Genomic DNA, 23,689 nt, shown 5'->3' on the forward strand with positions numbered 1-23,689 from the left:
ACTAGTTCCTTTTTTTCAGCCCCATTGCTGTGCCCACTTTTTATGCCTCTTCATGCACTGTTATTGCGAGAATAAACATAATGAGAGAAAGAAACACCCCTGAATATGTTGTTTTGCTCTTTGTGGACCTGACTATATTACTTTGTGTCTAAATGTAAAGAAAGCTCCCGACAGTCGTGATGTATTAAATTATAACTGAGAACTAATTCAAGGATCAAAGATGCTCTTTGGGAGAGATCACTTTATTGGTAGGAAAAATCATTACCTTTTTCCCAGGCTCATATATTTGTACTATATGTCTTGGAAATATCATTCCTCGCAGTTTCTGAATCTTGATGTTTAATTTAACACAAAGGTCTTTGAGCAGCTCAATGGGAGGCTTTTGCTGGCAGAGTCTCATAGAAGAAAATTGAAATGTACATGTTTTTTCTCATGTATCAAAGAAGTGCAAGAATCTAAACTGACATTTTACATCAAATGAATTATGAACTGTGTACTGTGTACCTAAGGGAACAACAAGCAAATTAGATTTTTGTTAAGGGGGGAAGAGAAGCCAAAATAATAAAAAATAGGTTTTAGCTGAACCTGACATGCAATGCAGTATTCTTTGTACACTAGAGAATATAGATTTCTTCAAAGAGCCAATACTTTGAATTCTTTAGACATATTGTGAACAAGACAACGAGTCAGTTCTGGTATGCTGCAGCTGGAACATTTAACTTTGCTACTATTGCTTCTTCATTGGTTTTGACTCGTGATTGTGCTGGAATGCTTATGTTGACATGTTATGCTATTAATTTATTCGGCCACAGGTCCACTGGATCAGTTCTTAAAGCAACCAAAATGCAACATAATTAGCTCTCTGCCTTTCTTGGGCGCAAGGCCTGCTCAGTGTTCCTGGCTCTGGGATGCTTTTCTGAGATCCTGTGGGACCATCGGAGTTTCCGCAAGATCTCAAGTGAGCATCCCTAGCCTCCCAGAGCCCTTGATCCTGAGCTGTATGAGGCTTTATAGGTTGAAAGAGATGTAGGGTAGAAACCTTGATTATTTTTATACATGCATTAAAAGGGAAGTCATTCCAGATTTCTGAGCTTTCCAAGCCTCTTGTCCTCTTTTTCTTGCCATGTTGGGAAGATATAGCTGTTTAACATATGACTACCGAATTATATATGCATGTGTGTGGTGATTGAATTATTATTGAAGCTATGTGTCCTTAACAAGAGGTCAATAATACATGACAGCCTACAAAGCAACTATAAGTACCAATGGCTGTGAAAAGGAATTTATTCATTCATAGATTTAGATTAGCATGTGATATCCATTTGTTTGTTTATTCCTTGTTTTGGTAGCTCATTATTCTATGACAGTTATTGGCTGGGTATCTTTTTAAACAGCATGAAATATACCGGTAATTGGCTTTCCTGGACAGCAATAGATTCCATCTAGTGTCTCCCTGACACGTATTTATAATCATTAATCAGTCAACTAATTGCTTATTGGCATTCTTTTATTCTTTGCATAGTTTTAGCAGAAGTTCAGCTTGAGGATGATAAACTTGCAAAGATACTTGTAAAGATGAGTTGCCGTGTGTTCCTCTTAACTGTCCCTTTAAAGCAGTGGCTAGATGTTGTTCAGCTACAACTCCTACCACCCCAGACCATTGGCCTTGCTGGTTGGTGCTGATGGGAGTTGGAGTCCAGTAAACATCTTGAGGGTCACAGACTCCTTATCCTTAGCATGGAGTGTGAGCCAATTGGCTAAGCAATGTGAGTGGGTCAGACCCTGTGACTAGGCAAAACTTTAGCTAACACCAGAGTTCAAATTACAAAAACAGAGTTATTTAAATATTTTTAAGAGAGCTAAAGAAATAAGCTATTTTTTTAACAAAGAAAACATATTCATTGAGATCTAAGGGAGACTTGGTTACTAAACAAAATTTCTTTAGCAGATATATGAAGGCATTCAAAGGAAAGACAAGCAGCAAACCCACCCTTTTTAATCTTTGGAGATTCTGCAAAGGGCTGCCCAGTAGGAAGAGGCTCAACCAAACAGGAAGCCAGCTGCCTTTGACACCCCCGGGGTTCATTATGTAGAGAGAGGGTCCAGTGAGGTGGGATAAGAGATATTAATGGAACCAGCCCCCTCTTGGTTTTTTCTTGTCAGACCAGGTTGCAGGGAGAGGTGTGAGGTCAGTATTTTGGATGTGACTTAATCTTTATCTTGGTTAATTGCACGAAGAGTTTCTGAGCCCAGGCTGCTATCCAAAACATCTGGGTTGGCGAAGGCTATCTTCAAGAGACAGAGATGGGTGGAGGCCTTTTGATATAGGGTGCAATTCAGTTTTGTAATACTTTTCATTCTTGTACTTCTTCTTTGTAATTACACCATGCCATTTCACCATGCAAATTGAGCATTTACTGGACAAGATGTGTTGATTCAGTAAGTTACTGGTGGAGTGGTTGCCCCTTGAGGGCTATATTAAACCTTGAGCAGAGCATTTTGAGTAGCATTGCTTGTTAGAGCCAATATATCACCCTGATAGGTACATGGCTCTTCTGTTAAGAATGTGGCAGAGAAATTATTGCTGTCTTCTAATTATTGCTTAGATACTAAGCAATTCCTTGGAGGAGAAGTTAGGACGAAAGAGATGAAAGAGGAAGATGTTTCCTGAAACACTCCTATTATTAAATATATGTGAAATGCTTTATTTTTGAATAATCAGTGGGCATTTGATATATGGGTGCAGGTGATTAGTTGCTTGGGAAGTTTAATGATCACCATGTGAACAGTTTCACAGAACACCTTTTTTTATTACTGCTCAACAAGAGACTCCACAGAAGTGCTTTGATCCATTAGAGTGCAATTTTGTATTTTTTATGTTTTCAGAAATTATGTGTAAATTATATGTAACTCTTAATACAATAGGACTATCCCACATTGTCCAGCATGTAAACAAAACCTCTGTGGTTCATACTTTACTCTGCTTGGATTTACATGGAAATAAGTTGCCTTTAATGGAAGGATTTGAAGTTTTTTTTATTGCAGTTTCCCAAATGTCTTGTCAGATTTTGAGTAGGGCTGGAGTCTGACTTACATTGCTGTGCCCAATATTTAAAATGGTATGTTGTGTGATTTGTATTGCTTATAGTTCTAAGTGTTGGGTCGTATTTTGCATTCTTAATAAATTTGTAAAATGCCCAGAATATTTAGTTGATGGATAAGAAAGAAAGGAAGATAGAAGGAAAGAGTGTAAGGAAAATCAATATGAGAGATAATTGGATCACATATGGCCAAATGATATTCAAAGAAGGAGAAAAATGGAAAATGAAACCATATGAACAAGTTAAAGAACATGTATATGACTGGTTGCATTATTTTCAAATAAATGAAATGTTTAGGAAAGACATTAAAGAATGTGGTTATGCAGACAAAGATTCAAAATTTCAGATAGAAATAATAAATAATGACTTTAAAATTTTATCTAAAATGTATAAGTCGTTGTTAGAATGGAATTTGAAGGATGAGGAAGTAAAATCGGTAATGATACATTGGGCCAGAGATTTTGGTTACAATATACAATTTGAAGATTGGGAAAGATTATGGAAGGAGAATTTAAAATTTACAGCATGTATGACGTTAAAAGAAAATGTTATGAAAATGTTTTATAGATGGTACATGACACCGGTAAAATTAGCGAAAATGTGTAAGACATGTAATAAGTGTTGGAAATGTAAAGATAAAGAAGGCTCTTTTTACCATATGTGGTGGGAATGTAAGAAAGTGAAAGGCTTCTGGGAAATGATATATACTGAATTGAAGAAGATATTAAAATACACATTTATAAAGAAACCAGAGGCCTTTCTGCTAGGAATTTTAGGAAATGAGATAAAGAGAAAGGACTGTAAATTTTTTCAATATGCAGTGACAGCTGCAAGAGTGTTACTGGCTCAGAAATGGAAACAACAGGAAATACCGACGATGGAAGTATGGAGAATGAAGCTGTTAGACTATGCTGAGTTGGATAAATTGACTGGGAAGATTAGATATTTAAGAGACCAAAAGTTCATCGAGGACTGGGGAAATTTTTTGGAATATCTGGAAAGTATAAGTGAGGGACAGATAACGCTAGAGGGATTTAAGGAAGCACTGTGAAATTTGAGAAGTATTGTTAAAAGGGAATAGAAAAGGAAAGGTTTAAATAATGACAATACAAACTTAAGGAATGCGCAACTTAAATAATGACTACGGACGATTTACGGAAAAGCTGAAGGAAGTCCAAAAAAGAAGTACTTTGTGAAAAATTGGATGTGAAATTATTGTGTGTTTTTGTTTTTGTTGTAAATTAATAAAAAATATTTTTTTAAAAAAGAAGGAAAGAAAGAAAGAAAGAAAGAAAGAAAGAAAGAAAGAAAGAAAGAAAGGTGACTTGAACCTGTGGATTGCCAACTCCCTTTCTGTTTGAGAGTGTTTCATCTTAAATCCTGTTGGTGTTGGGGGGATGGTTCTGAGCACAGACATAGCATGATAATGGCATTGCAAAGGAAAGCCTATAGTACAATAGTGCAATAATGAAGAGGGGGGAAGAAGATGTTGAATTAAATGGACCATGCTTACATTGCTTTTGATCCTCAGAAACAGGTTTTGTTTGTTTGTTTTAGTGCATGGAGCATTTTGATTCCATCCAGCATATGTTCTCCACATTTTTCTCTGCTCTAATTCATCCATGTTTTTCGACAGCTCCAGATGGCATGTTGCCTCCAAGGCTTTCATCTGCCACACCGACCAGTCTTCAGGTTGTCTGGTCTACACCAGTTCGCAACAATGCTCCAGGCTTACCCAGCTACCGACTCCAAATGAGGCCTAAGCACTCCCCAGAAGATAGACTAGAGTAAGCAAATAATAAAATCTATTCAACATAGTGAAGAAATATAAAACGATCTGCAGAGTAGCATTTCTGTACATATGTAATGTGTCCCACCTTCATTTTGTTTCCTATTTTCTTTTTCTTTTTAATGTATTTTTTTCCTTTAGATTGCTTTCTGAACCTACAGCTTCATTAACCCATTTAGTAGCATTTCTGTACATATGTAATGTGTCCCACCTTCATTTTGTTTCCTATTTTCTTTTTCTTTTTAATGTATTTTTTTCCTTTAGATTGCTTTCTGAACCTACAGCTTCATTAACCCATTTAGTCACAGAACTGCAGCCGTACACATCATATGAAATGAGGGTTATCGCCTGCAATGGATACGGTGATACATACAGCAACTGGACTCTAATGATTACAGCAGAGGACAGTAAGTAGTTTGTGGCACTGCAGAGTGCATTTCTCCTTAAGTAAATGCCCACAAGTACAGCATATAAGACATAATCATATCTGATTTAATGATAATAGCATTTTTCAAGATTCATCACTCAGCGCTCTTAAGCAGGTTAAGACCACAATCCTAAACACACTTATCCAGTGGTGAAATCAATGGAATATTGAAAAGCCGGATAAACATACATTAATTGCAGAAATTTGCTCCTATAATTTTGTTCGGTGATCATACTGATCTGCAGCAAATGTGTTGTTTCTAAAAAAATTACTTTGGCTTTTCATTTACCTAATTTTAAACCTTGATGTTCTGTTGGAAGCAGTAATTTTTTTGGGGGGGGGGGACACTCAGGATGGCGGCAACACTTGGTAGGAACAGGATGTTGGAGTAGACGAGCCCTTAACCTAATCTATCATTGCTCTTCTTATGTACCACCAAGAGCTACTCAGACCCGGTGCCTGAAGCTTTGTTTGTTTGCTTTTAATGCACATAGAAATGAAAGTCGGATGCAGGAAAGCTGCATCCTTGATGGAATCTGCACCCAATGTTTGTCTTGTTTCATGATAAAGCCAGACCTAGGTGGAATCGACACACCTATAAAAAAACACTGCGAAAATGCTTTTTTTAAAAAGCGTTTTGAAAAATACGTTGAATTTGGCATAGTTCACTGTCGCCATCTAGTGTCACATTTGTATGTTGCATTTTATAACACATTTAAAACGTTTTATTTGCAGCTATGTAGCTGAGTCCGTAGATGGATTTCACACTTTCCCCACCAGTGTCTTTAACATGTAGAAAGCTAATGAACAAAGCTTTTTCAGCATGGCAATGCATCAACTGGAATATCTTTACCTGCTGTATATCAGTCTGCTAAGCAGCTCTTTAAATACAAGAACTCTGTCAGAAGCCACATTTGGGTGTGGGACTTAAATTATCACTTCTTTATTACTTTAACTATTTCCCGTAACTTTAGAACCAGCAGTTGGTTAGAACTGATAACACTTCCTGAACAACTCCCCATTTTGGTTGTATTTATGATACCACCACTGAGATATCCTCTAAAACTGGTATATTGTGCTTTACTGATGTGTTTTCCTCACCCTCCGAAAACATGCAACTCTCATTACGTTTAATATTTAATACTCTCTTTCTATTGCCCGCTGTATGTGTTTGGACTCTACTGTCCCCACAGGTGTCCATGAGAGGTTAATTGGCTACCCCACTTCCCCCCAGTCTGTACCAGTGAGTAAGTAAACACTCATTTCTAGTCAGGTGATAGAAAAGGTTAATGATAATTTTGTACCATTCTTTAGAAAGTAGAGACTGAACTTTTGAAGCAGATGAGCAAAATAGCCTCCCATAAAAGATAATTTAATTTGCCAAAATGAAACTACCTTCCAGTATTAATGCTGTAATGAAATGGCTTGAAGAATGAATCAAAGACATTAAGGGAAGTGATATGCCCCTCCCCCCTTTCCACTCCTCGTATTCTGTAGTTCGCTCTATAAACAATTCCTTCCAAGTAAAAAGAGTTTATTATTTTATTTTCAGCATTGGCAGGCTAAGCTGTGTTGCTGTCATCCTCTTGCAGTCTTCCTTCCAGTGACAACCACATTGACAACATGTTATATTCCACATTGATTTTACAGTTAAGGAGCTGATTGTGATATATAGAGATTTTAAGAATTCAGCTGAGAGGCTGACTTTTGCCTTTTATCATTCCATTAAAATTTTATAACCATCTTTTTCATGTCATTTCACCCATGAATTCTTACTTTAGAAAGTGATAGCTACTGCTGTGAGCATAACTTTTTCTCATGTTCAGAGCTTTTTATTGTATTAGCAAACTACCCCAATTATACTTAATACTCGTGTTTTACATAATTGTGCTGACCCTTTCAGCCAAGCAGGACCATGCTAGTTGGGCTGTGTGTGTGTGTGTGTGTGTGTGTGTGTGTGTGTCTGTGTGTTAAAAATGATTCTGCTTGTCACTTAAATGGGAAGTACTCTGCAAGAGTCTTGGGTACCACGATTTAACACTTCTCTATCCAGAGGGGCCAATTAAACAGCTCTCCAAAGTCTTGTTTGAATTGAGTGAGTTTTAAAGGTCTGCCTTTTTAAAGAGCTGCAGAGACAGCATATGGAAAGACATCCCTTAAAAAAAAAAAGTGGGGGGGGGGAGAGTAGAAAATTGAAGTTAAGCATCTCTTCTCATATGTTATAGCAGATAATGTTAAGAGGTCTATGTCTAAACTCTGCAGGGGTTTGTAACACAAGTTCATCTCATTATCCCAAATGTTTCACCTATAATGCCAGCAATGTACTCAGTAGGGATGAAAGGCTTATTCCTCTTATCGCAAGGGAGAACAAACTGCTTGATTATTTTCCTCCTGCAGATACCCACAGTTTGATTTTTCAGATATATGTATAATTAGAAAAATTGCTGATGACCAGCCCTGAAAAAAATCTTCAAAGAGCTTTGCGTTTATTTAAGATGCATATCCAAAAGTCACCATGCCTTTTATTTAATATGCCTTAAATGTGGCATTTCCCCCCTCCTGTGTTATTATCATCGTAAAAAAAAAAAAAAAATGCAGCTTCAACAATATAGAATCTAAATACCTTTGCTGGCACTGTAAGCATTCAAAATACCATTCTCCCGCCCTCCCAATTATTAATATAAAAGTTCAAATTCTGATTTAAATTAAATGAGTGCCAAAATTGGTTGGGTTTCAGTAGCACACTGCATCTGTTGTGCATTTTGTTTGTTCTATAGTCTAATCTTTTGAAATGTGAAATAACCCTGAAATAAAATATCACTTTTTAAGGCGGTTGCAGATCAGTTCCCATTTAAGTGACAATCAGAATCAGAGCAACTTCTTTATATAAATTTATAAGCATGAGTAACAGTGCAACTGGTACCAGGAACAGAACTTAGGGTGATATATCAGCAATTAAACAGATCTCCTGCAACAATACTTCATGCCAAAATTATTGTTCTTTCTTCCTTATACTCTCATCTTATTTTGTTTAATAATGGCCCAAACTGGCTTTTCTTCCTCCTGTATACTAACAAGCACTATTAATATGCTTTCAGTGGGCAGTAAATAGTGGCTGCATGTGGAATATCTCCTGGTTCTAATATGATACGGAATGTAACTCAATCATTGACACTCAATTAAAAAAAATGTGAGCCCTTTTGATTCTCTGAAACTTTTAAAAAAGCCTTCAACAAACCAAAAGCTGTTTTAAACAATTACTGTACCCAAGTATATCTTTTTTAAAGATTTTCAATAAAATCTAATGTTCACAGAAAATGTCATAAATGTCAAAATTGCTGTGGGCAGAATAGGTGGATATAGTATTTTCTTGATCTGCTGTAGCAATTTATAGATTTCAGGACGTGGTTTATAAGAATGCTAAATGTTCTGGAATTACAGCTGTTACTGATCAGTGATTGAGCCAGATTTGTGTTATTGCACCATGTTCTTGCTTGTACCTAGAGAGCAGTAAAGCCTCAATATAATAAAAAGCACCTGCATTTTAAATGAAATTTCAATTGAAAAACTTAACAACCCTTCAAATTGCAGAATTTAACGCAGCCCAGTAAAGCTTAAATAACACTTTGCCTCCACAGGCTGAGGGTTTTTGCATTCAAGGTGACTTGATTGTGTCGCATGGCGAAATTATTTACAATTAAGGGATTTCTCTGGAGGGGGCTGCAGAGTATTTGCTGTTCCACAACACCTATGCAGGCATATGGTCGGTCTTTTTCAGTATTCATGGAGGCTCCTGAACCTTTATGATAATTGAATCAGTTAGAGTGCTGAGTGGAGCAAGCATAAAACCTGTTAACCTAAAGGTCAGATCTGTGCATTGTTTATTTATCAGTAGGTGAAAGAGCTAAATCGGCAGCTTCTGTCACAGTCACAGTAAAAAATCACCTGTAATATTAACAGGGAGTAGATAAATTGCAAAAAAGGGATTAGAATGATAAACAGAAGAGAGCAAAATATTGCATATATAATGAGAGTTGCAGCAGTGGCTTTTACTGGGCTATAAAATGCATAGGCTTGTTAAGACAGCCTTATGGGGGTAATTAGGAGCATGCTCTAGAAAAATGGTAACAGAAGCTAGAACCGTGGTTCTAAATGGCCTTCGCAGTTCTGAATTGCCTTCGCAAGAATTTAGTTGCCAACACAGTAACACTCCACTATTGATGGTTAGGTATGTGCATTGGTGAGGCAGTTTTGTGTAGTGGGTAGAGTGCTAGACAGCGGACACTTGGGTTCATTGATCCAATCGGCTGTTAAGTTCACTAGCTCGCTTTTGGCAAGTCATTATCTCTTAGCCTAACACATGTCTCAGCACTATTGCTAGTTTAAGGCTATTAGATGATACCTGACAGATCAGACCAAAGGTTGTCCTGGGGTGGACAACATTGGTTGTACCATTAGACAGAGTGAGGACTCTGGCAGCAGCAACTGCCTGGGTGAGGAAAGTGATGAAGTATCATACCCCGCAAGTGCCCCCCAAAAACTGGGACAGCCCTTTATTTTCGTATGATAGCACAGCAGCCATTTTGGGTGCTATGATCTTGAATGATTTCTCACCGAGTTCTCACTCTGAAAAAGCACTTTTTCTGGAGCCACAATCCTGGGTGGCACTGCAAAAGTGTGCTCTTGGGCACCTGAAAAAGTGCATCTTTTGGGCTCTGTGATCTTGCTCAGGTAATGTGACTTGTGCAAGAGCACAGCCAGGAGGACTCACACCCTGGTTTGGGGACTCAGCATGTTGGAGGGTATGGGTATCAAAAGACAGAGCTATTGTAACATGGATTCTGATTTGTCCCCTTTAAAATAATCTGCTTCCCTCATGTTCAGTGAGGTGTATTGTCCCTTCACCAGTGTTGAAGTAAAATTCAAATGCCAGTCCAATCAACTTCTTTGCATGGAATGGCCAAGGCAGGTTTGTGTGCCCTATTCTTTGTTTCAGACATCAAATTATCCTGAACTAGCCCTTGGGGTAGGGCACTTTTTTCAGCCTGAGTTATTAACCAGCCTTTTTCTCATTTTGTGTTACAGAACCAGGTCCTATGGATCCACCACTTCTATTGAATGTCAAATCCAGAGAAGCAACTATCTCCTGGCAGCATCCATCAAAGCCGAATGGCATCATCACCCACTACAACATTTACCCAAATGGCCAGTTGCACACTACTATTCCAGGAACCAGTTCTAAATTCACTGTACATTCCTTGCGCCCTTTCACAGTTTATCACTTTCAAGTAGAAGGTTGTACTTCCAAAGGATGCTCTCTTTCCCCCGAGACAGCGCCCATAAAGACCCTTCCAGATGCACCTGAAGATATCCCCGCTCCAGAGCTCTATTCGGACACACCAACATCTGTGCTGATATCATGGCAGCCGCCTCTTCATCCAAATGGGCAGGTGGAAAACTTTATAATAGAAAGGAGAGTGAAGGGAACAGAACAAGTATCCACAGTTGCTACCTTGCCCTTCAATTATTCAAGGAGTTTCCTGGACCAGAGTGCTGCCCTTAGCCCTTGGGTGAAATATGAATACAGATTATTGGCAAGTACTTTCAAAGGAGGCATTAACAGTAGTGCATGGGCAGAAGTTATCACCAGGCCCTCGAGACCTGCGGGCATCCAACCTCCCGAGGTGCAAGCATTGGGACCAGATATCGCACAGGTTTGTTGAGTTTCATTTTTGTGAATGCCATTGCACATTATCACTAAAATCACCAGAGGTGAATTCTAGCTTATGTTTAGAGATTTTACTGCACTGCACTGCACTGCATACAGTGCACTGTGTACAAGAGTAGCTTCCATAGACCTGCACCAGGACCTGCATACTGTCTCATACCACAGCTACCTTTCCTTGACTTTTTAGTGTTTTGCTGGTGGTCACAAGGATAGCCCAGATATCCTTGTGGTCCCCATGTCTCCCTAATCGGTCTCACTCCAATTAGCTTACTAGTCATTCCCACATTCCCTAATCCAGACATACTGATGGGTCTGAGACCCTGGGCATAACTGCTACCTTATTTCATGTGTAGCCACCATGGCAGGAGTGGGGGGATTTGTGTCCCTCCTGATGCTGTTGGGCTACAGCTCCCTCCATGCCTGACTACTAGCCATGCTTGCTGTGGCCGATGGGAGTCCAACATCTAGAGGGACCCGGGTTCCTTGTACATGCCTTATCGCATGCACCACACATTTATTAATTTACTGAGATTCTGTGGTTTAGTAATTCTTTTTTAATCCCAAATCAGCAGAAATCCAGCCTGTTCCTTATTGACTGAGAGTATGGTCATTTATGCATACTTGGGGACTCTGTTATTTCAGTTGGTAACCTCAGAATCAGGGTGGACTGTGTGCTACTTTCTTGGGTACGGATCATCAGCCCCTGCAATTGGTTGGTAGTATAAAACCTCTGGGTTGTTCAGGCCTGTTGGGTGTATTTTAATAATGCCTTGCCTTCTGCCTTCACCTGGTATCTTCTGCATGCAGCACTTCAGGTTCCCTCCTTAGCTTTTCTAGCACTTCGCTATTTCCTAGTTTCAGATTCTCGAGTTCCAGATCAAACTATTAATCTCAGGGCTGCAAGTGGGAGAGCACCCTCCAAGCCTGTTTTAGATATGGCTGTTGCTTGCCCTTGCTGGACTCTGCCAGGGCTGCTCTGCTGAAGCTTATCTTTGGCATTTGTCCGTAAAGGGTAAAGGTAAAGGGACCCCTGACCAGAGTCATGTGGCCAGCATGACTAAGCCACTTCTGGTGAACCAGAGCAGCGCACAGAAACGCTGTTTACCTTCCTGGCAGAGCGCTACCTATTTATCTACTTGCACTTTGACGTGCTTTCGAACTGCTAGGTTGGCAGGAGCAGGGACCGTGCAATGGGAGCTCACCCCGTCGTGGGGATTCAAACCGCCGACCTTCTGATCGGCAAGTCCTAGGCTCTGTGGTTTAATCCACAGCGCCACCCGCGTCCTGGCATTTGTCCATACTCAGCTTTAAAAAGGTAAAGGGACCCCTGACCATTAGGTCCAGTCGTGACCGACTCTGGGGTTGTGGCGCTCATCTCGCTTTATTGGCCGAGGGAGCCGGCCACTTCTATACCAGGAAAAAGTCATGGGTAGGGAACCTGTGGCCCTCCAGATATTGCCATCCCTGACCATTGGTTATGGAGGCTGGAACTAAAGGGAGCTGTGGTTCACTGAAACTCAGAGGGCCACCAGTTCTCCACTCCTGGGTTAGATGTGTTAATTTACTGTTTAACCTCAAACCAACAACATCTCAGCCTATTCCTGTCCTCCCATCTATAATACTCTGTTCTTTATTATGCTGTTGAAATGCTTCCAGTTTTCTCTCACACACCTGAAATACTTGGAATACTACTGTGGGGGCATTTAATTTTAATCCCAGAGCCAGACTAAAATGTGTACGATACAAAAGAGAGAGAGAACAAAAAATGAACAGCCCTACCCTTCTAGACGTTATTAAAATGCTAATTGCTGTGAGTGTTAAATGTTCTGTGTTTTCAAATATGTGTCAAAATATCTGCTTTGTTTTAAATCTTTAAAGGAGTTAAAATCAATGTGTAAGTTGACTAACTAAGGAAAGAGCAGCCTTAGAGCACTACCTAGGAAATTTTCAATTATTCACATCCTTCATTTGGGAATGAACTCTAGAGGACAGGATAACTACCATTGTTTTGGCTTGCATACAAACTTCATTCAAGGGAAATTAGTGTAACCAAACAAGAGGGATTTTTGTAGCTTAGAAGCCTCTTTTGTGTAAATACACACATGCTTCCATGGATTCAGTCTTGTACTAGTGCCAAAAGGCATCGGTACAGTAGCTTGCTCACTAGAGCACAAAACAAAGGACGTTTGCATAAGTCTAGAGACCAGCCACTTAAATTATTGGTGCTATTTATGGTATGGTTAGTCCTATTGAATAATGAGGGTGCATGTAGATACTCAGTTTATGCTAAACAATTTGAATATATGGATAGAAACAAGTCAAATGATAAAATCTAGAACCACATTTTGAAATATTGATAAGCAGGTCTATATCTAAAACGGTGAAAATGCTGCAGACTTTTTGAAATGTATTGCACCCATATCACTGCCCAAATGAACTCAACCTGTAGTTGCAAAGGTAAGCATAATATGTAATTTATTATAGACCAGGGTTTATTGTGATGCATGGAAAGAATACTTATACGAAAGTGGGTAGGAATACATCAAAACCATCTGATACAGTCAACTCGCAACTTGTGTGCATTTGACTAACATGCATTTAGTTTTACATGCTTAAATAAATAAATAAATGGGATGGAAATGGAGCAGGCATCGCCGGGGGGGGGGGGGGGTTGACAAGCCCACCTGCCATTGAATCCATTGTGTTTTGACTCTATGTGATTTTGGCTTTATGTGCTATCCCTGGAATGTAACCCCCACATAAGTTGAGTCGCCTGTACTTAGTAAGAAAATAGGAAAATTAGTATTTAAGACAAGAAGTCATATAACTACAATAAGAGATCAGAATGTGTGCATGTCTGTGTATCAAACTAACTGTATTAAAACCTGATTGAAACATTGGTAATACCTTGTAGAAAACCGAGAATAAAGTGATGGTGATTAAATAATTCTTGCTTAATAAATCATGGTTTATTAAGCTGAGAATGAACACTATGTCTGCAGTCTCTGTGCTCTATGTGAACATTCTTCAGCGCTAAGGGATATTGGACCACTCTGTTGGAAGTGGGAGCCAAATTCCCACTGTTCACCTGTTCATCCGAGGTCAGGAACAGAAACCAAAGCTGTTAAAAAAATGAAAAAAGAGAAGAACATGACAGTGAAAATTGTTTAGAAATGATATTTACATTCCCACTATAACAATGGAAAAATCTATATATTGTCATTGTTATCATTGTCAAGAACTTCAATTACACTTTAAAATGGATATAATCCTGTATGTGTTTTATCTCTTCCGGGCTATTGTAATCTGTCTGTGGCAGAGCTTGAACTAAAGCTCTTGCCCTGCTGTATCCAGCATGCCATATTGGCTCTGTCTATATAGGAAAAAAGGACAATGCAAGAAAAAATGAGTACATGCCCTGCTCACACAGCATCTCATACCCCTGCAGGGTATATGTGGCACATATCAGCTGTTGTGGAAACAGAACAGGTGTTGGACAGATGTGCTGATACAGCTCTACACTTATTTTGTACTGAGTATTTTAATAGTGAAGAAGCCATTTCATAGCAGCATGTGTGTTCAGTAGATTCTTCATCCCCTCCAGGTTCCCAATCCACAGGTCTCATACCTTGTATTTGTGACATATGGTGTTCAAGTGCAGCAGTGACTTTCTGCATATGTACATCTTACTTTTTTCTTACATGCTTCTGTTGTATTATTTTAATTTAAAGCATAGCAGTATTTTTGAATGCATTGTTTAGATGATACTGTGATTTAACATTTTTGCAAGTTGCATTGAGTAGTGCATAAATGAATGAATGAATGAATGTGCTGCAGAAATGTGACGTAATGCCATAATAACACTTTAGACAAATGACAATTGAAAGGTAGCCTGCAGAAGATGCTAGAACAGCTTAACTGTTCCACGGATCTCTGGTGCAGATTCTAGGGCCAGAATTATGCTTTATGCCAGACACATGGAAACTTTTTACCATACATGACTTTTCCTCCCTGGATGAGGAAGGCTAAGGGCAATCCAGACGTCCATGTAGAAATTGTTTTACCATTCCCAGCCTTGTCTGCTAGAACCTTGCTTAAGTATATAGGACTTTCCTTATTGATATCCAGAAATGGAAAAATCCTGGCCTGGTTTTCATCACAGGATATGGTCATGTAGTCCACCAGACTACTTAAGCCCCACCACTTTCCCATGTAGAAAGTTAGGTACTGACATAAACATATAGCCTTAGCTTCTCAGGAAGATTCCCTGAGTAATTCCTAATTCCAGTAGTGATTATTTTTCTTTGATTATATGTCCCATTTCCAGCAAATGTATGAAGAAGCAGAATATATTATAAAGAATGACATATTAATTTTTCTTATTTAGTCATAAATCATCACGAATGGTTTTGTGATATGTAACATTTGAAGAGCTTTACTATAACATTCCCAGTAGCCTACAGCTTTCTTTTACTTGGCTCGAACCTTCATTTTGGCTTGAATGTTTATCCTGGAAGTAGTTAAAAACAGCAGGCCACTTCTACTTCCTTTAACATTTCGTTGTCATATGTGACTGGGAGGTGGCTTTGCATTTTACTTGGTGGGTTACAAATTTTGTACCCTCTACTTTGGCATATCTCAGGCTATACCTTTAAAGCACATTCAACACATTATTTTCCTCAAAGAAGTCTGGGTGCCGTAGTTTACCCCTCAGTGAGTTACAATTCCCAGCTATCCTTAACAAACTGCAGTGCCCAGTGTCTTGAAGGAAAGCACATTCTTTCCTTCACAGTAACTCTACCCCTACATAGTCTACGTCCAGCAGAGGTGTTTTGTCTTAACCCTGTGCCTTTTTCTCAGAAAACATTATTCTGTTTAACATGAAAGGTTTTGACTATGTCAAAAAGAAATGCTTCCCAAGGTTATAGCTGTTTAATGGGAGGGAAATGGCTAATTTCTATCCCTTTAAATTTTGTGGTGGAGAAAATAAGGTGCTTTGATCTTTAAATGACAGCTTCCTGAATCATTATAGTGAATTAGTTAATCTCTCCCAGAAGCTGCCCTATTCTAGCTTCCTCTTGGGCACCCTCTTTCTTAGTCTTCACACCGAGCTTCAAATCAGTGTACTGCTCTTGTCAACACCAAAACATTGAATGTGCCCTCTTATTTTCATACATTACTAAACTCTCACCTTAAAGGTCATCCAACTTAGTAAAGAACAGCAGAAACAAGCACTGCAAGGTATGTTTTTTTATTTAAAAAAACATGTACAGTGCTGTATTTTTGTTGCACAAGTCAAGAACTTTGTTGTCCTCCCTACACAAGATGATCACTATTCTTTTCTCTACTCTGGAGACATTTTGCTTACTATGGCAAGGAGATCCAAAGAACTTCCATTTTTGACTTGCATTTCTTAAGCAGCAGAATCCACCACCTTCCCCATGGCGGATGGCAAGCAACTTTACAAGTCTGAAAAGATGGAAGCTTAAAATGCAATTATGAAGCGGCACAATGGTTTGCTTGAACAACAGCAACAAAAGAACAAGCCACAAGTTATGCCTAAGCCCTCAGGTGAACAAAGAAACACAGGAAGCAGCCATATATTGAATCAAATCATTGTTGACTCCCTGTTTTCTAACTCAGTATTTTCAACACCGACTGGCAGTCAGGGTCTTCCCTAGTCCTACCTGAAAATGCCTGGGATTGAACCCAGGAGCTTCTGCATGCAAAGGATGTACTTTACTACTGAGCTACAGTCATTCCCATAGAAATTAGCATTTTGCATCCAGGCCTGTCGTATTAGAGGGCACTTTTATAGTCACTGCATCAGCAGAGGAGTTCATAGAAGACATTTTTAAGTCTCGGGAAATCTGAAAGGTTTGACTAGCTGCCATTTGCCAAAATGGACTTTCCTACCTGTTCCTTCTTGCTGTTGCTCCCTGACTTCTTGGAAGCCTGCTCAGTTCTGTAGAACGGTGTTCAGTGTAGCATGGGCAATGCAGCTGTAGGGTTGGAGGAAAACCAGCAGAAACAGACATCCAGCCCCTTTGCATGAGTGTAAACACCTTCTGGTTGACTCTGCTGGATCCAAACCTGTATGAATTACATTTTTAAATTTTTTAAAGGTTAAGACAAGATAATTAAAATAAATGTATAATTACAAGAGAAGTTTTGTTAAGTAAGTGAAGTACCAAATATACTCGAGCCACATATTGTGAAGGTAGATCCATCTCAACTTAATATCAATCAATAACACAAGCACATTGCTTTCAAAAATCACTACATAAGTTTCGTACAGAGTGTCACCAGTCATGGCAGGGCCGGAAGTTCTGAGGTGGAAGTTAAGGATGCATCTGTCAATTTTTGTTTTTCTCAGTTACTCATTTTCCATTCTTGAGGCCAGTTCTTCACATTTCTGCAAGAATTAGCAATTCAGGGTTTTTTAAGTGCATGAACATTCATCAGCATCTTATTGAAAATTTCTCTGAATATACACAGTTTTGCAAGTAATGCCCCTAATATAATGTCATTTATATGTCATTTCTACTAATATATGCATTTTATACACACATTCCCCCAAATGCACCATTTTGTACACATTGTTTGGTTGAAGAACTGCATCTTAAAAAAACTGCAAATTTCAAAGGATAGCTGCGATTCAGTTTGTGTATTCTTTTGGAAACTGCAAACCAGGAAGGTTGGCATTAAAATCCTCACCAAGTTGAATTTCTTCTACATCCTCACTGTGAGTTGGAACCCACCATACTGTATCCAGAGGACGTTTTGAGCAGTGCAAAAGCATTTTCTTCTGTGCAGACCTGCAATTGTTTTTCCTTTGCAGGAAGAGTTTTCTGTAGCTAGCATTTCTCCCCCTCTTTTCTCTCTCTTTTTTGTAGAGATTGTAGCACACTCCATGCTACAATGGAATAGTTGCTGGTGCCAATTCTGTAACAAGTTCTCTTGGCTCACAAGCACTTGCTCTTTGATAGACATGAAAGAGCTACCTGATCAGATTTTGGGCGCCTGCCCTAGAAATGTGGAATGGCTGCAAGGCACTCAAGTAGCATGATTAATTAAGCTTTATTTTAAATGACTCCTGTAGGGGTTGACTAAAGCAGGTGGCTTAATAGAAGAGGGTGTTTGAGAAAGAGTCCTTTTTATACATCTTAAAAATAGCTTCTGTGATGGATGCTAGAAAGAGCAGATCACAGAAAGGCTATAGCCATTCTTTAACACTCCTTCTAAATGAATGGAGGTTGACATCACAGGAAACTTGGCAAATGAGGACAAGGGGGGGGGGGAGCAGATCTCGATAATAGCTTTTGCTGTTCACCATCACAAGACGCTGAGAAAAATATTTGAGGCTTTGGTGTGTGTGTTTTCTTCCAACCTGGTTTCACCAATAATAATTAGGTAGAATGAGATGACCTTGCCAACAAAGGTCCGTATAGTTAAAGCCATGGTATTCCCAGTAGTGATGTATGGAAGTGAGAGCTGGACCATCAAGAAGGCTGATCACCGAAGAATTGATGCTTTTGAATTTTGGTGCTGGAGGAGACTCTTGAGAGTCCCATGGACTGCAAGGAGATCAAACGTATCCATTCTTAAGGAAATCAGCCCTGAGTGCTCACTGGAAAGACAGATTGTGAAGCTGAGGCTCCAATACTTTGGCCACCTCATGAGAAGAGAAGACTCCCTGGAAAAGACCCTGATATTGGGAAAGATGGAGGGCACAAGAAGAAGGGGACGACAGAGGACGAGATGGTTGGACAGTGTTCTTGAAGCTACCAGCATGAGTTTGACCAAACTGTGGGAGGCAGTGGAAGACAGGAGTGCCTGGCATGCTCTGGTCCATGGGGTCACGAAGAGTCGGACACGACTAAACGACTAAACAACAACAAGAATGAGATGGTGTCCAAGTAAATCTGCATTCCCAGTTCTGAAGGAGTAGCTGTGCCCAGCAAAACAAAAATGATGATACCAGTGGCATTTTGAAGATACTAAATATATTGTGGCAAAAGCTTTCGTGTGCATGAAGTAGTTGTGCAGCTTCCTGCAGCCTTGTACCCTGCAAATGTTCAGGACCACAACTCCCACCAGCTCCCCATATCATGACCGATGGTCAGGGATGTTGGAAGATGTAGTACAAAACACCAGGCAGACCCCAGGCTAGGGAAGGCTGAAGTAGGGGATGAAAGGTTTCTTCATTGTTTCTCCTACAAAGTGAAACCAAGACCTGTGTTCTTAGGTGGGGAATACTTCAGCAGAATGGAACAGTGCTGTATTTTAGTGCAGGACAGCTTATTAATAACCAGCACACACCTGCTACTTTCAGCTTCTGTTCACATCCCTTCCAGGAACATAAAAGCATTACAGTTTTCTGTGGTCTTTCTTGTTTACATCCTCCTTTTACAGTCACCTGATTCTCGGAGAGGAATGGTCAACTGCCACCTTGGGGTGTTAGCTGTGCATTGTAATATGTGTAAGGTGTAGCAGGAAGAAATATCTTTTCTTTCATGTTGTAAATTACAGCATAATATTGCCTTGCTTGGATGATTTTACACTGTTTCATTAGGGAGGATGAAGATAATGCAAATAACTAGGATGGATTCAGTTCTGCCTCCCCCTAGCTTTAGATTTGTTTTTGTGTGGTGTTTTTGTCATTTACTTTCATGTTGTGAGTTAGGAGTAACAAAAAAAACCTGAATAGGAATTTTTAAGCCTTGCCAGAGTGAAATCTTTTCCATGACGATACTGTTAAGCCGTTCCTGCTCCTGTGATTTAAAAGTTGCAGTTAACAATGTTTTCTTTAATACTGTTCCAAGTTCTTTTTACCCAAGACCTTTAGTGTTGCTAAAAAATTTCTGCTGCTAGGTGCCTTACAAGTATCACAGTCTAAAAATTTAACGAGTTCTTAACGTCTGCCATTTATTTATTCCCTGGTGGTTTTTGAAATCTGGCCCGTTTATACATTGGTATATTTTCGACTGTGAAATTACTGATCTAAGAGTGGTCAGAGTCAATAATTGTTTGAGGACTAGGCAAAAGATCTTTGATAATTCTGTTATGATTTTATTTATTTTATAGCACTCACATTTTACCAGCTGATTGACATTAATATACTCTTTAAAGCAGGGATGGGAAATCTGTGGTCCTGTGACTATAGCTGGACTCCAGTTCCTATCAACCCCAGTGAACATGGTCAGGGATAATGGGAAATGAAGTCCAGCAACCTATTCAATTAAATTATAAATATTTCATTTATAGTTTACAAAGGTATGTAAATTATAAATGAAATGTTGAGTATAAAATACTCAAACTTTGCCCTCCTACTTTGTACTAACATATTTCTCAATATTGTTCATATGTGGCCCTTAATAATACTGTAATAGATAATCTTAGTTATTTTAGTTGATTAGTGTCTGACATTACTCATAGGTAATATCAGTAAATTGTTTAATTATTAATTATTTGATTAATGATTTGTTAATATTATTGTTATTAAGGCTATTCTGTTTTCATATTCTGTATAGTGGAAGAGTGATTAATACAATAATGTTGATTTAAAGAATTAAAAAGGATGAAGGAAAGTATATAGCATATGGATGAATAAAAGCATATGTAAGCTAAATATTCAGCCACTCATGATTGAGGGGAAGTGTGTGGAACAGGTCTCGGTGTTTCGATTTCTGGGAATGGAGTTGAGAGATGACCTAACTTGGGGATAAAACAGTAAAGACCTGATGAAGAGAGCACAGCAGAGGTTATATTTTCTGAGAATCCTCTGGAAAAATAATCTCTCAAAGGACCTGTTGATGGCATTTTACCATTGTACTGTTGAGAGTGTATTAACTTATGGTCTCTGTGTGTGGTTTGGGAGCTGCACGGTCAGGGAAAAAACAATGCTGTCCAGGGTTGTAAAGACTGCAAAGAGAATAATTGGGTGCACTCTCTCCACCTTGGATCAAATCTATGCTTCCAGGTGTCATAAGAAAGCTGCAGAGATAGTGCAGGATAGTGCGCACCCCAGAAATTATCTCTTTCAGCTTCTGCCTTCTGGAAGAAGGTACAGGGTTATAAAGAATAGGACTAGCCGCCTGAGAAACAGTTTCTATCCAAATGCGATTTTGGTTTTAAACGCAGTGTAAGGTAGTCTCTATGGGAGTATATTGTACTTAATTATGGGGTATAAAGAAGGCTGATCGCCAAAGAATTGATGCTTTTGAATTATGGTGCTGGAGGAGACTCTTGAGAGTCCCATGGACTGCAAGAAGATCAAACGTATCCATTCTTAAGGAAATCGGCCCTGCGTGCTCACTGGAAGGACAGATCGTGAAGCTGAGGCTCCAATACTTTGGCCCCCTCATGAGAAGAGAAGACTCCCTGGAAAAGACCCTGATGTTGGGAAAGATGGAGGGCACAAGGAGAAGGGGACGACAGAGGACAAGATGATTGGACAGTGTTCTCGAAGCTACAAACATGAGTCTGACTGGGATGCGGGAGGCAGTGGAGGATAGGAGTGCCTGACGTGGTCTGGTCCATGGGGTCACAAAGAGTCAGACACGACTAAATGACTAAACAACAACAACAAATTATGGGGTATCAGAGTTTTTAGGGGGATAACCAGGCTGGGATAGCTGGGATAGCAGGCTTGTTGGTTTTTGAATGTCTGGTGTAGATTTTTTCAATTTCATTGTTCTGTATGGGACAATGACAATAAAGATTATTGTATCGTATCGTATTCCACTGCCCATCTCTGTGTTTGATCTTTCAAATAATAAACAACTAGGTTCCCTTTGTTTCACATTTTACTATGAGGAGGTCTGTGTCTTATGCAGTCCAAAATAGACACCACCCTATGGAGTCTATTTTAAATCTGTACACCCTAATGGCTGCTCTCTATAGGGAGGCACACATGCCCCCTCCATACGTTGAAGGAATACACAGAGAGTGATCATAGGGTCACATGGACTAGCCCCACCCACAGCCGTTGTTATGCACTTTGTCAGTGCTTCCCTGATTAATGTTGCCTGGAAGAGATATCCATGTGAACAAATGTACATGTAAAGAACTATTACATATTAGGAAGAATTAGGAGGAATCCTAACATGACAATGTGGGTGGGGCTAGACGATGCAGCCTCTTGGTGAAGAGGAGGTGCTGCTGGTCTTCTCCCACCCTTATTCCCAGTGTAGATCTTTATTTCTGCCTTGTTCCTGATGTAGATCTTCTTCCCTGTGATCTTCTTTCCTTCTTCCCTTCACCCCTTCTTCCCTGGTGGGGAGGCTGCTATTTTGTGGTTCAGTTCAGGTGCCAAAATGTCTTGGGCCGGCCCTGGTGGTAGTATGCTAAGATCCATGAACTGCTGACAATTCTTCTTCTCATTTTTTTTTACATGGCCATATAATGTGAAATAGTGACCTGAAAATGATTGGGAGCAAATGCCTAGAATAAGCCATATTAGAAGAAAACATTGCTGTCAGAGCTGTGCTAATTTGAGAGTTGTTGTTGTTTTTTAAATTTTGTAAAATTCACTTTCTTTAAAGAAAAAAAACCTTTATTTTTTTCCAGGTTTCCTGGAAGGCTCCTTTCATACTGAATGGAGAAATACTTAGTTATGAGATCCGCATGCCAGACCCTCGAATCACCCTTACCAGCAACTTATCATCTTCAATGAACCACGTAGTAACCAATTTGATCCCTTTCACAAACTATTCAGTCACCATAGTGGCTTGCTCTGGTGGCGGTGGCTACATTGGAGGATGCACAGAAAGTCTGGCTACATACGTGATGACTCATCCAACCCTCCCCCAAGGCATTAGTCCATTGTCTGTGACCCCAATCAGTGAATCCTTTATTGCGGTTTCCTGGCAACCACCATCCAGGCCCAATGGGCCCCACATAAGGTAATGTAAATAGCAACATATGCAACTTAATGAAAATATGGGTCTCTACATATGCCCAGAGAAATTGTTTTTAAGCTGTGATCTCAGGAACCCTAGGGTTCTTTGGAAGGTTTCCAGGGTTTCCTGAAGTAAAATGTTCCATAACGGCAGAGAACACTGCTGGCCCACCACAGGACCAGGGAGATGTTGAGTATTTCTGTGGGATATTTTCTCATCATTTTAGGACTAGTAGGCTTCTCCAGGGCCCTGAAATGCTTCTCAATATAATCCATAAGGTGTTCTGTTGCAGACAAATCAGCGTGGAACAGATTATAGTTCTAGATTTGTACACTATGAAAGCAGAATTCCCATTTGTGTGTTATCTGAGACCATCCTTTTTGTGATGTGTTTTCTTTCCTTAAGATGGTTCCATATTTTTCTGGAAGTTCAGTCACCTTCACTTAGATCCCAAAGTCTTTTGTTTTGAGTTGATGTTGGCCAACATAACAATGGAGTGAGAAAGAGCTGATTGAAAATGCATGTGCAGAAGAGTTTGCCAATGCACCACATGTCCGTAGAATCAAAGTTTCAATCTTCCAATACTAGCTGTCTTAGACCTTCCTGCTCCTATCTACAAAGCAGTTCTTCCAGTGTAGCCCTGGAATGACCCTCTGGACTTCAGAAAAAAGGAAATTATGCATATGTTATGAGATCTTATTCTCTTTCTTGCTTAATATGTAACTATGAGACATTCCAGCA

General features: G+C 39.5%; 1 protein-coding gene and 1 long non-coding RNA gene across 6 annotated transcripts in view; one reads left to right on the forward strand and one right to left on the reverse strand.

The window, feature by feature from the left end:
• Positions 1–23,689, forward strand: part of USH2A (usherin) — a 440,966-nt gene that overhangs the window by 273,547 nt on the left and 143,730 nt on the right. For all 5 annotated transcript variants that reach the window (XM_081000469.1, XM_081000470.1, XM_081000471.1 and 2 more), the window contains exons 39-42: positions 4,738–4,888; positions 5,155–5,297; positions 10,403–11,031; positions 22,617–22,951. In XM_081000469.1, coding sequence (XP_080856595.1) covers positions 4,738–4,888; positions 5,155–5,297; positions 10,403–11,031; positions 22,617–22,951 — 1,258 coding nt within the window. The remainder of the gene's footprint in view (positions 1–4,737; positions 4,889–5,154; positions 5,298–10,402; positions 11,032–22,616; positions 22,952–23,689) is intronic.
• LOC308474404 lies at positions 14,131–22,788 on the reverse strand. The gene is made up of 4 exons (XR_013984700.1): positions 22,700–22,788; positions 17,342–17,460; positions 16,962–17,138; positions 14,131–14,166 (listed from the first exon to the last, which is right to left on the reverse strand). It is a non-coding gene; the product is annotated as an uncharacterized lncRNA (long non-coding RNA).

This window comes from Podarcis pityusensis, assembly GCF_964106645.2.
Source record: "Podarcis pityusensis genome assembly, chromosome: 3".
NCBI classification, from domain to species: Eukaryota; Metazoa; Chordata; class Lepidosauria; order Squamata; family Lacertidae; genus Podarcis; species Podarcis pityusensis.